We start from the raw sequence: 16,969 nt of genomic DNA, 5'->3' as shown, positions 1-16,969 counted from the left end.
CAAGTTGCCTAAAAATGTAAACTTCGCCTTCTTCTGTTAGGAAAGTGAAAATGACTTCACCCTGTGATTATTTAAGAGGTATATTGACTGACCATACCATATTTTTTTTTAATGCCCCTCGCTTTAGCCCGGTTAGTTCTAGTGTTGTAGCGAAATGTATTCATCAAGGCATCAGTAGCTAGGCCTAGATTTTATATCAATTACATTGACAAACTCTTGCCCATTCACAAGCATTATGTTTTGATAGCTGATTGACCATTAACCAAGTAAGGTAGCAACTATCGATTTCCTGCATGCTATCCTTTGATGATAAAACATACAGACTTGTGTTTTAAGATCAGATGATTTGGATATATATTAACTACCTCTTATACATTTTTTCATCTTAAAATTAGTTTGAAACTGTAAGTGAACCAGTAGGCCTAACGGGAAATAATGGCGGGCTTCGCTAAGTCTGGGATGTACCAGTTTATTAGATTGTCTGTTTTCTTAATTCATTGGGCAAATATATTCAGAAAAAATATACAAATCATTGAAACCAAAGCCTAGGTATTATTTTATTAAAGATTTAACTTTAAAATGCAAATTTTGTAGGTCAGATATATATGGGACAATGCTATGTTGTGGAATTTGCGTGATGTGCTTTAAAGTCTAAGCTGTTTTCTGACTTAACACGTATTTGCGAAAATATGGGAAAAAACAGCAAATCAGATCCTATTTATTTGCCTAAAATTACTACAAGTACATATACAAATAAATATTTCATAAATTTGTGATCCTGTCAGTGGACTGTTGTAATGAAGCTATATTATTGTGAGTGATTACATTACGTAGACCTCTCCATCTAAAAATAGATGCACTCATGTCTGTGTTGATTCTGTAGGAAAGAAGGGACTGCAAGTTTTGATGGTGGGACTCCTATTTCTACCAAAATGGGAGTCCTGGACTCCTAGTTTTAAAATCCTAGCGAGACCCCTGTGCTACATGTCTGCAGCATGATGCCCCAGTGTTAGACATAACTATAAACTGCCGCATTGCAGACATTGTAGCGATATGACTGAAAAATTGTTAAAGCTTCATTAAAAATCCAAAACACACACACATACACCCTCCACTTCTTACCTACTCTTCCAATGTATTATGATTGGGTAACGTATTTGAAGAAGAAATAAAGTTTTTCTAGTAAAATAAGTTTCTTCAATCAAATTTACCTGATTATAGTACACATACACTCTCCTACCCTCCCTACATCCCTATGGAGTGTATGCCTCCTGTTCCAGACATCATCAAAGTAGTCATAGGATTTGCCACCAATCCCAGTAGGAGTACTTTGCAATAGGTCAGAATATTTTTACCATCAGACATGTACAATATATATCATTGTACCTTAATATCACTTCTTTCTTTCATATACAAATTCTGTACTTACAATTATAACCTTATGTTGTGAGTATGGCAGAGCTTGGGTAATATTGACTTATGAAGCTTGATATTTTAATATGCAGAAATCTCCTGATTTTGTCAAACTGTTTATATATATAAAATGCTCATTTTATCTATTAATTGATGTTGCAGATAGTGAGAGAAGACCTTATCTTCCAGTATTTGAGATGACCATGTCTGGGTTGGAGGTAAAGAGATGCAGAACTTCCAGTGTGTTCTCATATTCAGGGATAATATCCTCCATCCATGCAATGGTTTATTCCAAAGGTGAAAAGTAACTTGTTTTATTATATTCCCAAATAATATACGTTTGCTCAAATGTAGTTTGTAAAAAAATTCTACCATCCTATGCTAAGTAGTTGCGATGGCCCAGATGGTGATGAGAGGTAGGCTTGGAAGTTAAGGAAAGAGATGGTGGTATGAAGTGGAAGAATATGATGTCCCAATGAGTGGTACAAGGTGGGCTTTGAAGTGCAGAAAATAATGGGCTATTGTGAAGTGGGGTTCAAAGTGTAGAAAAGTGATGGTCCATTTGGTAGTATGAGGTGGGTGTTGAATGGGAACAAAATGATGGCTCCATGTGAAGTGGACTTTGTTATGGAGGAAAGTGTTGGCCTAATTGGTAGTTTGAAGGGGTACTGAAGGGGAACAAAATTGATGGCCCATTTGGTGTATGAGATTGGCTTTGAATTTAAGGAACGTGATTGCATAGTGTGAGGTGGGCTTTGACATGAAGGAAAGTGATAGTCCTTTTAGTGCTGTTTAGTTGAGTTTGAATTGGAGGCAAGGGATGGATCAGTGGGGGGGGTTATGAAGTGATATTGTGATATGGGCTTTAAACTGGAGGAAAGTGATGGCTGAGTGTGGGATGGTTCTTAAAGTGGAGGAAAGCAATGGTCCAATAGGTGGTTTAAGATCGCGGAAGTGGAGGAAAGTTTTGACCCAATAGGTGATGTGAATTGGGCTTTGAAGTGGAGTAAAGTGATGGCCCAATTGGTGATATAGGTTATGTGAGGTAGGCTTTGAAGAGGAGTAAAGTGATGGCCCAGTTGGCAGTGTAAGTTATGTGAGTTGGCCTTTGAAATGGGGTAAAGTGATGGCCCATTTGTTGGTGTGAGATGGGATCTGAAGTGGAGGAAATAGAAAAAATGAGGTTACTATTGATCTAAGCTAGGTTCTCATGAGTCCTTACAAATGCTGGAATGGCAGAGTATCAAATCATTACAGGCTTTTTGCAAATATCTAAATAAAAATTCTGCATTTCAAATTAGATTGTAAGAGTTCTGCCAAATTGGCATTTCTTATTCAAATATGTTACCCAGTTTTATCTGACAAGATTAAAGTTGTCTGTCATCTAGGTGTCAGTTAGATAGAGTTAGATAGATTGATCTCCCCCTGGTACAAGAATTGGTGCCAAATCATATGAGTTATTAAGTTACTGCTTCCGCTCATGCTGAGTAGCATGCTCTGTAAAGACAGATAGGTCTTGCAAACCACATACAAACAGTTTTGGAAGTTTTCAGCCTTAACTCAACTCGGAGGAGTGTTCTCGTCAAAGGGATGTAGACTCTATCTATAAGAATTTTTCTGTGTTTGTTTTTTTATGACAAAGTTCCTGGCTTTTCACTGTCATCACTTTCCCATCTTCACATATACAGAAATCCTATGTATGTACATGCATGGGTTCTATTGGTGTCCTGTCACATTGCTATTGCTGTATTTAAATATGTGCCTGTCTGGTGTGTGATAAAGAAAACTCGTATAATATTGCTGTATAATTTCCACTATGGTTGGATACATACAGGTAAGTTTCAGTATTAATCTAGTCTTAGCATCCTCTTTGTAGTTATATGTTATATTCTACTGACTCCCTGTATTGGTCATCATTTGATCTTTCCTACAGTTTACATTGTCTTACAGTTGATATTATAGCATCCACTTTGTACATATCAGTAATGATGCTTCAGTGCCTATTTATGTGTATATACAGTGTGTGATATAGAAGACTCAATCTGTGTACTTTCTGCCTCGGTCAGATACACAAAATAAGTTTTTTTTTGCATCCACTTTGTAGTTATATATGTGACGCTTTACTGATTTTACATGTTTTGACCATCATTTAGTCTTTCCGGTAGGTAACATTGTTGTACAAGTGATATTATAGCATCCCTTTATAAGTATCAGTAATGATGCTTCACTACATTCTTTATTAGCATGTATTGTATGTATTATAGAAAACTCAGTTTGGTTGCTGTATAGTTTCCAGCAGATATATATAGGTAAGTTTCCAATGCCTAGTTTAGTCATAGCATCCACTTCATAATTACTATAAGTAATGCTTCAGTGATTTTACTTGTATAGACAGTCAGTTGGCCTTTCCTACAGGTAACTTTTATTAGAATTTATATCTTAGCACCCACTGTGTAAGTATTAATAGCAATACTTCAATACCCTGCCTGTATTGGCTGCCATGTGCACCTTTATGCAGGTGATTGCCATGATGTGTAGCTCTGCACATAAACTTTGAATTTCATAATTAGTTCACATGCCGTGCTACATCTATTGATATTATCAGCTGTATTGTGTCTTACAGATTTAGACCATGTGCGAGACTAGGCTGCTGTACATGTGTAGCTTACTCTAGTTGGTGACCACTCTGGTGGCTTAGTGGTTAGAGCATCCACCTTGGATGCAGGAGGTCATGGGTTTGATCCCCGGTTGAGTCGTACCAAAGACTTATAAAAATGGTACTAACAGCTGCCTCACTTAGCATTCAGCATTAAGAGGTTAGTGTAAGGACTGTCGGCCTAGCCACATTGCAGACATTGTAGCAATATGACTGAAAAACTGTTAAAGCTACATTAAAAAATACAAATCACACACACAACACACACATGCTCTAGTTGGCAGTCTACAAATACAGGTCTGACTTGCATATTATGGACAAAAGTCTGTGGGTGGCAGTACTGGGATTGCTAAGGGGAATTTACAGAAGTGCATCCTGCTCTATTTGGACACCATATCACTGGCAGGGGAGTGAGATAGAGAGCAAAACCAACAGTCTCAGTTACCATCTTGCATTTCAGAATTATGAACCAGCTATATGGATCAATATCTTGAACCCAGTCCCAATCTCAAGAACTTGACTACATCATGTCAACCAAGACAGTCCTGTTCCATCATGACCAGCCTCTGCTATATACATCTGATCTTACTGGATCATGATCATAATGTATCAGCCACTAGAAGAGTGAGCTTTGTCCAGTTTCATGAACCCCAGTTTTATAGGCACTCTCATGGATCAGTCTGACCTGCATAATGCTGCTAGACACTCCCTGCATACAATGCACAACTTAGTGCCAAAGTATCCAATAAATGTTGCTTCACACTGTCAAGCCTTAGCCACTCACAGGGAGCCTGTACTTAATGACAGCTTGGAAGTCACTGTATCTGACTCAGGACATTCTGCAAGTTATTGAGCTACCATCTTCAACATTCTTCTTCATTTACTTTGTAGGTAGTGCAAGAGTTGTCATCTTCAACACCTTTATCTAAAGATGATGAAACTTGCTTGCAAGTCCCCTTGTCATTATTAGTTATTTCCTGATGTGTGAAGACTCAGCCTTATGGGCTTTAGATGAAGAAATGTTCTGCCTATTGCCACCAGGGTTCTGTCCTTCCTCTTCAGCAACTGCCTAACCTAAGTTGGTTATAGACTACAATGAAGAAACAAGTTCAAATTACATTGAATCCACAGTCTGTTATAATCACTGGCATTCTGGGCTGCTTATATCATCAATTACAAGATGCAAGCATCAACTTTTTTCTCGCAAATATGCCTTTCCTTGAACTTTAGTTGGCAGTTCTATAAGTCCCACAATACCAGTTTTCCATTTGGATAACCTAGCAGTGAACCAGTATATTGAAGCTTTGGGGATGACAAAGCCATCCTCTGTACACGTGGATTGTTAACAACACACAGTAGTTGGTGCAAACATTGTGGCTGTGGGGTCCATGTTGGATCTGGTATCTGTAACAATCTTTCAATAATCTGAACACAGTGTATCAACTGGCAGAATGGGATGAAGTTCACACTACCTTCACATTCTGAAGACCATCATAAAGGCCACAAACTTTATTATCTAACCTCCTCTTTAATGGTCAGGTTGGTGAAAATCCACAAACAAACTACCAAAGAGACCATTTTCTCTCCCTCACTGTCTCAGCTGCAGCAGAGGGATTTTCAAAGCAATTAACAAAACAATTGCTGGGAGGCTCCTTGGACACAAGCTACTGGGAAGCAGTCATATTGACTCTACAGCCATAAAAAAATACAGTTCTCCTGAAGAATATTGGACAAGAAGTAAGAGAGGTTGATCATTTATGCTAGTGTTTATCTCCATGAGATCTTCCCATCTCAAAATTAAAAAATAAAATCATCTACATGCTTCCCTTATCACAGATCCTGATAAGTGGAAGGCTTCAGTTGTTCCTTGTCTAATGGGACAAGATATGCTATGATCACCTATAGATTCGACGAGTGGTTTATGAGGTACTCACTGCCATTTTCAGCACACTTTTTCCTTTGTCAAGGGTTCCCTCAGCAATGAACATACCACTCTTTTCCCTGTCACTAACTGAAGTGTACTCAAGCAATTCGTTCATGCCCCTTGGTTCACAATCAGAATACATGTACCACCATGATTTCTCCATGCTGTCCAGGAAGGAGATTATGCAATCAGTGTGGACCTGGAAAATGCATATCTTCATGTCCCATTCACATAGTTTTCAGGAAGTTTCTGCAATCTGTATGTAGAGAAATCATTTACTAGTATTTGGACTCAGCATTGGTCCCTTGGGTTTCACAAAATTGATGGACTGGGAAATGGCCCATGTCTAGACCACCTCCATGATGGCAATATCAACTACCTGGACTGCATTCTGCAGAAAGATCATGTAGGTTTTATCTTTAAGCAAGACATGATATCCAATGTTACTATCCTTTTCAGCCTTGGTTTCATGGTCAGCAAAGACAAATCTGACTTTGGACCTTCAGAAAGTTTTGCTCATATAGATATGGAAATCAGTACTCAAGTAAACAGAATATGTCACTTGTGGGAACTAGCATTGAAAGTCAGTACAGTTGTGGCAGCCTTACTTATACAGGATGATCTACCTGTCTGAGAATTCCTTCTCTTGCTGGGTTTGCTCCATGCAGCAACAGACCTCATACTCCTAGGTCACCTATTAATGCAACCATTACAGTTCGTTTGTTGTCCAATTGGAGACAGAGATTCTCAGTCTGCACAAATATGAGGTTCCATCTTGGAAGATGTGGCGACCTTACTTAGCTCATTTTTTTATATACCTCTTAAATACAAGATAAGAAATCACAATCTGTAACTATGCAAGCATTGAGGACTTTGGACCGCACCTCCTTTCATTATTCTGGGAAGCCATTGGAGTGTGGCCCCCTCAGGTTTCTCATTTACATATCAACATTCTTGGGATTAAAGCCATCTACATGGGAAATGAATGCTCATTCTGTTCAACATCTCCACTATGGTAACTTATCTCAAATGTCAGGGTGGGACAAATTGCCCAGATATTTGCATTCTTGTTTGGGATTTTCTGAAATGGTATCTTTCATGATAAATCCACATCCAAGTTCATGATATTCCAGGTAGACTAAATGTATTAATGGACTCGTTGTCCTGGAAGAATTGACTAATACAAACAGAATGGTCCCATCATTCATCGGTTTTCAGTCACATATGTGCCTGATGGGTTTGACCAATGGTGGACCTATTTACATGTAGAATGCCAGACTCCAGACCTTATCTCACCAGTACCACCCTCTGCAGTCAGTACTTTTTCTATAGATTGGACCAGCTTGGATGCAATTGCTTACCATCCACCACCTCTTCTACCAAAGGTGACACAGAAAGCAGGAGAATCAGAGTTTCACCTCATCCTGATTGCTCCACTCAAATGGGAAAAATCTTAATAAACATGCTTTCATGAACACACAGTTTATGTAACTAGTGGTGGAGAAATCTCTCAAGTGAGATGACCCACCGCTTTAAAGATATGTGAAGGCAATAGAAAATCTTCACACACTGGTGTGTTCAAAAAACACATTTTACCACTGCAGGCACCAATACCTGAAATTGCTCTCTTCCTACTATAGCTCTTCCCTTTGACAAGAAACAGTTTGCAACAATCACAATTGAAGACTTTCCATTCCACAATCACTGACAGCCATCATGGCAAAGAGGATATTGGACCTATCTGATCATCAGTCCAGTTTCAATTACGCATGTCCAGAGATGTTTTATCTTTTTGCCCAAAGTGGATTCTACTAATCTGACTCAAGAAATAACCATTTGGACCACTCTCAAGATCCTCATTGGTTCACCTCTCATATAAGACCTTCTAGCAACAGGCAGAATTAGTAAAATACATGCTCTATCATTGGACACAAATGACATGCAGTTCCGACAACATGGGTCAGTATCACTCATGACATTACCTGCTTTCATTGCCAGAACAGGCTCCTGTTTCTTTTGTAATGAAATTCCTGTATACTTGAACATTTCATCTCAATGTCATCTACAGGACCCATTGCGAACTCTGAAGTGGTACTTAAGAAGGACCAAGCCACTGTGTCGAGATAGATCATGCCTCTTTTTACCCCTCATAGAAGGGATGACATACCAGCACAGACACTTACATCCTTTATAAAGTGGGGTATTTGTTCCACATATCAGAAAATCAGTCCAGACCAAATAAATTTGCTTCACATCTCAGCTAATGCAGTTAGGGCAGTTGCCACAAGCATTGCATTTGAGAGAAACTGTTTTAACTGTTATTATCTATGCTGTGGGATGGAAATGCGAGTTCACTTCTATAGCTTTTATCTAAAAGGCTAAGTTCGATCATGTGGGACCTATAGTGCAACCCTTTCTGGGTTGTTTGATAGCTTCATAAGGATGCTTCATCAAGACTTTTGCTGGAATTTTGGGAGGGATGCTTTATTCTTTCAAAGCTTCTCCCAGACATGTGGAGTCTATTCTTATCTAGAAGCTTTCACATATGCTGTATTTGCCAGCCTATAAGTTGATGTGGAGTGCAAGTCAAATGAGCACATTTGGCAAATTTTCTATCCTTTATGTGTGTGTGTATATATATATATATATATATATATATATATATATATATATATATATATAATTGAATTTGAGTATTACACGAGGCTTCTTCTTTTTCATTTCATTACACACAGCATCATCAATTTTATCCTGTCTGTAACTCGGTAAACTTTCAGGTCAGGATCATTAAACGTAACTAAAAGTACATAACTTGTTTCACACAAAGTATTTTAAATGTACTATGTACTTTTACCTGAAAATGTATTGAGTTACAGAACGAATAAAACTTGTGATGCTGTGTGGAATTAAACTTCCGGTTTCATAAATATTAAAGGTATCACTGTTTGCTATTTCAGATTACCAGCAACAGGGAAATTACATATTAATGCTAAAATGCTTTTTCCATAGTTCTTTTTTGAAGAGAGATACAGAGAGAGAGGCATATGTATTTCATTACGTTTTTCTACTTGCACCTCATGATCAAAATAAATGCCCGACTAGAGAGAGTGAGAGACATTTCAGCTCTTCACGTTTTTTTTTGGTACCTTACTGCTCTTGTTAAGCAGTAGCTTTTGTCAAAGAGAAATTAATAAATGAAATAGTAAATGTAAGCTATGAAAATACATACCATGCTCCTTCGGAGTTTAAATATTCACAATATTTATATCCTTATAGACTTCATTTAGGTTCAATCCCAAGAATGACCATTTCACGTGCTAATTTTCTTTGCAAGTACAATGACTTCTCCATTCCCAACAGATAAGATTATCTTTTTTAAAGTGCATGTACTTTTCCTGTACTTAGGAAACAATTGTTTTTGATCTTTGCTCATACTTTAAATTGCTAACAGTTCTTTCGGCAAGTTCAAAAGATGTCACTGGTTGAGAAATTTACACGATTAACCAGCATTTTCTTTCATTATATGGTATCATATTCATGATACTCATTTCCCTATTGGTAGCCTCACTAATCTGATCTGATCTGCCAAATCTTGACTCAGACATCTGTTAGCTTGGAAATCCTGACTACAGCTGTAGCATATTTAATTAGTATATAAATACCACTTCCAATCATTGTGGTTCTGGGACAATGGGAGTGGTTGCCAAAACTAAAAGGAACTTTTATTGGGGAGGTAAGAAGCTAAGTTTCTCAACCCCATGCCTCCAGTCTTGTGCTGCTGACTTATTCCTACCACCCACAGTCTACTGGGGTGGGTGAGCACCAGACTCCTGCAATTCTGATCATGTTGGATAAACCTATTACTGCAGAATGAATTTTGATCAGTCATTTCAATGTAGCTTTGGATTTCATTTATCCAGCCTCCTGTTTCTTCCTCTCCCCTTCTAATAGATGTGCTTTCAAATGGGGAGGACAAAATTCTTCCGCAGGAGAAACATTTGCCCATGGACAAATGGCTGGTGGAGATTGTACTATTATCACAATATCCAGGGTTCTGTTCATGGCTGTTCAGTACTAAAAAAGAATGATGGTAAGTTGAATTGAATCGTAGACTTGTGACTTACTTCCTCAAATGGGGTGGGAGGTCACCAAATTGCCAACTTATGTGTGCTGGTCTGGCAGTTTCTTCATCAGTGCTGCCAACTTCAGATCAACATACAAATTAGACACATTCCTGGCAGACTCAATGTCCTCAGTAAGGGTCAGGTTATCCATATGGAATGGTACCTTCATTTATCAATTTTTCATTGGATTTTTGCATTTGGGGAGCATCAACAAGGTGGAGCCACAAATAGGGCACCTTGTCTCACCAGTTCCAGACCCAGAAGCTTGGGCCATGGATGGACTGTTGATCATTTAGGAGGGGTTATGGGAAATTGCCTACCCTGTCCATTGTCTTAGTGCTGAAAATAATGCAGAGAATAAGTTAGTCAAAATTGCAAGATTATTCTGATAACCCCTGACAAGTCCTGGGTCAATAATCTACTCAATCAAAACCTGCCAGGAATATTAGGGCCAAACCAATTTGTCTCAGACAGCCACAGTTACAGTTGTTCAATCCATGCCTGGGCCTTTTCCTTCACTCATGGCTCTTTTCAGGACAGTATTGCAAGATAAAGATTTTAGACCTTTGATCCTGGATAGAATCTCAAGAACAAGAATTTCTTCCACTCTGAAGCCTTATGAGGGAGAGTGGCATGTTTTCAGGGAATAGTGTTGAGTCACTACCATTGTCCCGTTGAGTCCCTTAATCCTTTAACTATCTGTCTTTTTCTGGCTCAATGAGGAGAAAATGTGGGCATCAGTTCACATGATATTTGGCAGAGATATAAGTCATGAAAAATACCTATGAGACCTACTAGCTGAATTTAATTTGAATAGACCAAAATCCTTCAACCTGTTTCCAAAATGGAATCTGTCATGGATCTTAAGATGACTAAATTCAGATAAATTCAAGCCATTAGCCTGGATCTCTCTGAATATGTTGTCATTCAAATCCTGTTTCCTTATTCTTTTTGCTTCAACTTACAGGGTGGGCAACATATATGCCTTTTCACTCAACCAAAACTATCTTTAGTTAATAATGGATAGTTCAGCTATTTACATGACGCAACCAGGCTTTGTAACCAAGAACTTTGTCACCATCAGTGGGCAGTCAGAGATTTGTCATATGCTCCTCTAATCTAGAAATAAGTCGAGACTATTTGCCATGTATGATCCTGTCTGTGCCCTCATGCACTTCTTAAGATACACAGGGACAAGTTGTGGTAACTGTAAATGACTCTTAAACCCATGATGGTGAGAATGCAAGATATCACCTTCCAAACCCTGTCTCCATGACTTTAGTCGGTTATACACTTGGTATAATTTGACACCTCATAAGAACAGAGTTGGTTCATGAGATTTTCACCTCATGAATTGAGAACAATCTCTGAGAGTCTTGCATTTGAATGCGACATTTTGATCCAAGGCATCAAATAAGTTGTTGGCTGGGTTACAGAATTATCCATCTTGAGTTTTTATCTCAGGAATTTAGCTTCACAAAGACCAGAAATCAATCTGGCGGTTTCTGTATCTGCAGCCCAAATGACCACCAGATATAATGAAAACCAACACAGCCTCTAAGCTGTGAATTTTGATGGTAAGAAGATTTCAGTAATCATCTTCACCTGATAGAGTTGTCACAGTTCACATGATCATATGATGTGCTTATGTTGGAGAGCTGGTTGTCATTCACGTAGGAAATCCAATCTTTCTTCCATAGATGGTTTGCTGTGGTATAGGCATAACGTTCCACCTATTATATATTCTCCTACTATTAATGTGATGGGGAAAGCAAATTTTTAAGTAAATTGTGTGTCTTTGAGAATATGTACCCAATTACATTACTTAAAACCCTTCCCTACAAAACTGCAGCGTGAGTATCCTCATTTGTGTATCACTCGGCTTAAAAAATAGTCACACCTGGTGTTTGTAAGGGGAGGTAATTGGCAAAAGTTGTTGCACTTGGTTTACATGAGATAGGAAGGACAAATTTTCATCTTTTCAGTAGGGCTGGATTTGGGAAGAAGTAGGCTTATATCCCATACATTAATATGATCAGGTAAGTATTCTTGTAGAAACATAAGTTACTTAAAAATTGGCTTTCCTCAAGGAGGCATTTAGCTGTATTCCTAAATATATTGTGTTATCTGCCCTTGGTTTACTACCACTTAAAGCCATTCCTGTTTTTGAATACTGTGATTTACTTTAAAATAATTTAATGTTGATGTACCATTCTTTCTTGGATTTTTGGTACCACAAATGATATATATATATATCCAATTTAAATAGCCTTGCCATAAATGCAATCACTCTCACAGGCATGGCCATGAATCCAAGTACAGACAGAAAATGTAGTTGTTGGCTAGACCATGAATATTGATGCCCCTGAAAAGAAATCACAGTATGTCCATTACAAAATGAGGATCAGCAATATAATATTTGGCATAACAACCTAATTCTTACAATGATTTTAAGAGAATTCTTTGGATGAATATTTCTCCAAATCTTTCTGCTTTTTTCTAGCATAATACATGGGTAAATATGTTGACATAAAAAAAAAATAATGAGTACCTTTCTGAAAAAGGCACATGAACTACAGTATAAATACAGTACCTATAGATACAGTACCTATAAAAATATAGTACATATTTGAAAAAGGCACATGAACTACAGTATAAATACAGTACCTATCTGAAAAAGGCACATGAACTACAGTATAAATACAGTACCTATAAAATACTGTACCTATAAAATATTGTACCTATAAAAAATACAGTGCCTATCTGAAAAAGACACATGAACATATATATATATACAGTACCTATAAAAATACAGTACCTATCTGAAAATGGCATATGAACTACAGTATAAATTCAGTACCTGTAAAATACTGTACCTATAAATACAGTACCTATCTGAAAAAGGCACATGAACTACATTATAAATAAATATGGATGAAGTATAAATAAATATCTTTCTCTTAATTCATAAAATTTTAATCTCATTGAACTGAAGAGATTGTTCCAAGTGAAATGTACCTGATTCTTTATGCATCTGGCAAATGCTGGTATCTTGTTCATAGGTTTTCTGTCTTTATATTCTACACATGAATCAATTTTAGCTCACCTTAGCAATAATGGTAAATGAGCTTATGATATGGCTGTGCATCCCTTGTGTTTTTGCCTTGCATTCAACAATTGCTATTTTATATTTCTTTTTTCGAAAAGCAGTCAACCAATTTCAACCAAATTTGACAGAAAGCAAATGACACTAATCAATGATCAGATATGGCCACTATTAATAAAAGTAGAAAAGAAACTTTAATCAACATCCTTGTAAAAACTACTTAACAGAATGTGACCAAATTTTGATATAAAACATGCAGGCATGGACAGCTTTACAGTTTTTAAAATAATGTCAATCCAAGTTTAAATATACCTCTGTTACTGCAAATGGAAAAGTCTTTAAATAACTTCTTCTCAGAAATAACTCTGCAGAATGTGAGAAAATTTCACTGAAAGCATCCTGCTCCAGATGGTTTTTACATTTATACAAATAATGATGATAAGCCATCAGATATGGTTACCATTACTTAACAGAGAAAATCTTTAAACAATGTTGCAAAAACTGCTCAACAGAACTGAAACATTTGACAGAAAACATCCTGGTTTAAATGTCTTTTGTAAGATAATGCTGTTCTGCCATCAAATATGGCTACCATTACTAAACATAGAAAATCCTTTTAATGATCTCTTTTACAAAATCGATGATCAGAAAATGATCATATTTGACACAAAATATCCTGCCATTGAGGGCTTTTAAGTTTGTGCAAATAATGCAAATCTGCCACAAAATATGGATGAAGATAATAAATGGAGAATCTGTTGAACATTTGTTTTTATAACATATGCAGTGAACAAAATCAGAAAAATTGTCTTCAGAAAGCATCCTACTGATCAAGATTTCCTGGCCGATTTCTCTTGCATCTGGCTTTTAGGCAATTCCAGCTAGGTGAGCAGTTTCAGGCTAACTTGGACCTCTTGTTTGATATTTCAGATGGACACCAAGATGTTGTAACACCAATACTGTATGGTTCATCCAACACAGAACAGTTGCACAATTCTGAATGGTTGATACAAGATGAGTCTACATCAATGGATGACAGAAATGACTGCTTTACTTTTACTTGTCAGTTACCCAAAAAGCAAGATGTGACAGAAGGTATTAAAGTCATTAGTGCTGTTTGTTTTTTTATTCTAAAACAAAGATTGAACTTGTTTTATGGTTTTTTTTGATGAATTGGGTTTGAATATGGCTGAGTTTCCTACCCTTTGTTGTGAATTGGATAATTTCTTTTCCGAGACTAAAGTTTTATATCCCTGTCTGGGAGGCAGAATTCTCATGATTTGTATTGGTCTTTTGGGCATCCAGCACACAATCTTATGAGCAGAACTAATCCTGCAGTTTTTAATGGAATGCCATGAAACTTGGTAAATATTAAGGCCATCACCTGAAGATGTATGTGTCATCAGCTGAATTTGTTCCTGCAACTCGAATAAGAGTTATTGCCCATTTTGACTTGGGGCTGGAAGTTGTGTATGGCAGAATAATGTTAATGCAACTAACCTCTGAGTCCACAGTGAATTGCCATGAAACTTTGGTCATTATCTAAAGAATGATGCACATGTCAGCAAATCATTGTGACCTCACAATTTTTAAAATAGTTATTATGCATTTTTTCCAACAACCTTATGTAATGTAAGATAAACTCTTGTGAATGGAACTGGTCTGAATTATTGTTTATGTGAAACTTGATACATATTGATGTCATCATCAAAAGGTGTACATCTTGACAAATATTTCTTGATTTTTGTAAGATTTGTTGCCCATTTCAATAAACAGCTGGATGCAGTATGTGGCAGAATTTTGTTAATGCAACTACTCTTGCAGTTTTCAGAAGATGGCTGTGAATCTTAGTGCACATTAAGATGAGCATCATTAAATATGTATATTGACCAGCCATTGAACAACTTAAAGTTCTCTTAAGAAGGGTTTTGCTTTTTGTCTTTATTTCCAGCTTAGGGATAGGGGGTTGGACATGGGAGAGATTGGGGTTTATTTGCATATGCAAATTGTTCAGCATTTCTTAAGTTAAAATTGATATTTGACATGCAGTAAATTCGTTATATTTAGTTGCATGATCGTTTTAGTGAATTTCATGGTTGCTACAAAACTTAAATTTAATGTTCCCCCCATATGTTATTCTGCTATGGAAACAATATGTTTACTTCCCACATCAATGAATTTAACTTCATTCTGCTATGAAACAATTTGACTACTTCCCACATCAATGAATTTAAAGTCATTCTACTGTGAAACAATAGGACTACTTCCCAAATCCATGAATTTAAAAATCCCCCAAAATGTCATTCTGCTATGGAAATAATAGAACTGTTTCCCCAATTCCACGAATTTAAATGTTAAAAAATGTCATTATACAATGGAAACAACAGGACCAGTTCCCAAAGCCATGAATTTAAATGGAAAATATAGGACTGCTTCATGAATACATGAGTTTGAAGTCATTCCACTATAGAAACAACAGGACTACTTATCAAATCAATGAATTGGAAGATATTCTACTATGGAAACAATAGCACAATTTCACAGATCCGTGAATTTAAAGATAAAAAAGTCAAAATCCATTAATTTAAATACTGAAGACAATATCATTTTTCATAAAACCATGCCATTTTTATCCACACTAATAATTAATTCACAGTACACACTTGAAATATTATTTTAGTAATTTTAAAATTTTGTCAGTGGTATAGACAATTTTCTTTGAGAGACTATCTCTCATCTGCATAAAAATAGAACTGTCTGGTAATTTTACATTATAAAGATCCACCCGTTTATAAGGCCATATCTCAATATAGAAAATGTGTCCTTTTGATTGAGGGATAATTGTAGTTGCAGCTGAACAGTGTAACAGTTTTGGAACGAACTTATCAAGAGTGTAATAAAGAGTTTTGGAATGAATGTATCAACAGTGTAATAAACAGTTTTGGAATGAATATATCAACAGTGTAATAAACAGTTTTGGAATGAATATATTAAGAATGTAATAAACAGTTTTGGAATGATTACATCAACAGTGTAACAAAAAGCTTTTGAATGAATATATCAACAGTGTAATAGTTTTGGAATGATTATAGCAACAGTGTAATAAACAGTTTTGGAATGAATATAGCAACAGTGTAATAAACAGTTGGAATGATTATAGCAACAGTGTAACAAGCAGTTTTGGAATGATCATAGCAACAGTGTAACAAGCAGATTTGGAGTGATTATAGCAACAGTGTAACAAGCAGTTTTGGAATGAATATGGCAACAGTGTAATAAACAGTTTTGGAATGATCATAGCAACAGTGTAACAAGCAGTTTTGGAATGATTACAGCAACAGTGTAATAATCAGTTTTGGAATGATTATAGCAACAGTGTAATAGACAATTTTTGAATGATTATAGCAGCAGTGTAATAAACAGTTTTGAAATGATTTTAGCAGCAATGTAATAAAGGTTTGGAATGACTATTGCAGCAGTGTAATAAAGTTTTGAAATGACTATAGCAGCAATATAATAGTTTTTGAAATGACTGAAGCAACTGCTTGCAGGTAAACAATTTCTTCATGCATTTCATTTGAGATAAATAAATACACTGCTTATCTACAGTTAGTCATGAATTAAACTTGGATCTGGAATCAATTTCCCTTTGATAAACAATAAGTACACCTCATTTAAACATTATCAATGGAAACCAACTTAGCCTGTCTGGTAATGAAGTACACAATAATATGTAATTCTATTAC

The 16,969-nt window shown here is 36.5% G+C and overlaps 1 protein-coding gene across 2 annotated transcripts in view; it reads left to right on the top strand.

The window, feature by feature from the left end:
• Positions 1–16,969, top strand: part of LOC149784326 (intermembrane lipid transfer protein VPS13B-like) — a 370,899-nt gene that overhangs the window by 89,973 nt on the left and 263,957 nt on the right. For both annotated transcript variants that reach the window (XM_089932368.1, XM_089932367.1), the window contains exons 11-12: positions 1,576–1,710; positions 14,154–14,318. In XM_089932368.1, the coding sequence (XP_089788494.1) occupies positions 1,576–1,710; positions 14,154–14,318 (300 nt within the window). The remainder of the gene's footprint in view (positions 1–1,575; positions 1,711–14,153; positions 14,319–16,969) is intronic.

Source organism: Sinohyriopsis cumingii, chromosome 14 (genome assembly GCF_028554795.1).
Source record: "Sinohyriopsis cumingii isolate HCF-2022 chromosome 14, ASM2855479v2, whole genome shotgun sequence".
NCBI classification, from domain to species: Eukaryota; Metazoa; Mollusca; class Bivalvia; order Unionida; family Unionidae; genus Sinohyriopsis; species Sinohyriopsis cumingii.
Note: the sequence above shows the minus strand (reverse complement) of the source record. Positions and strands in the feature narration are given on the sequence as shown.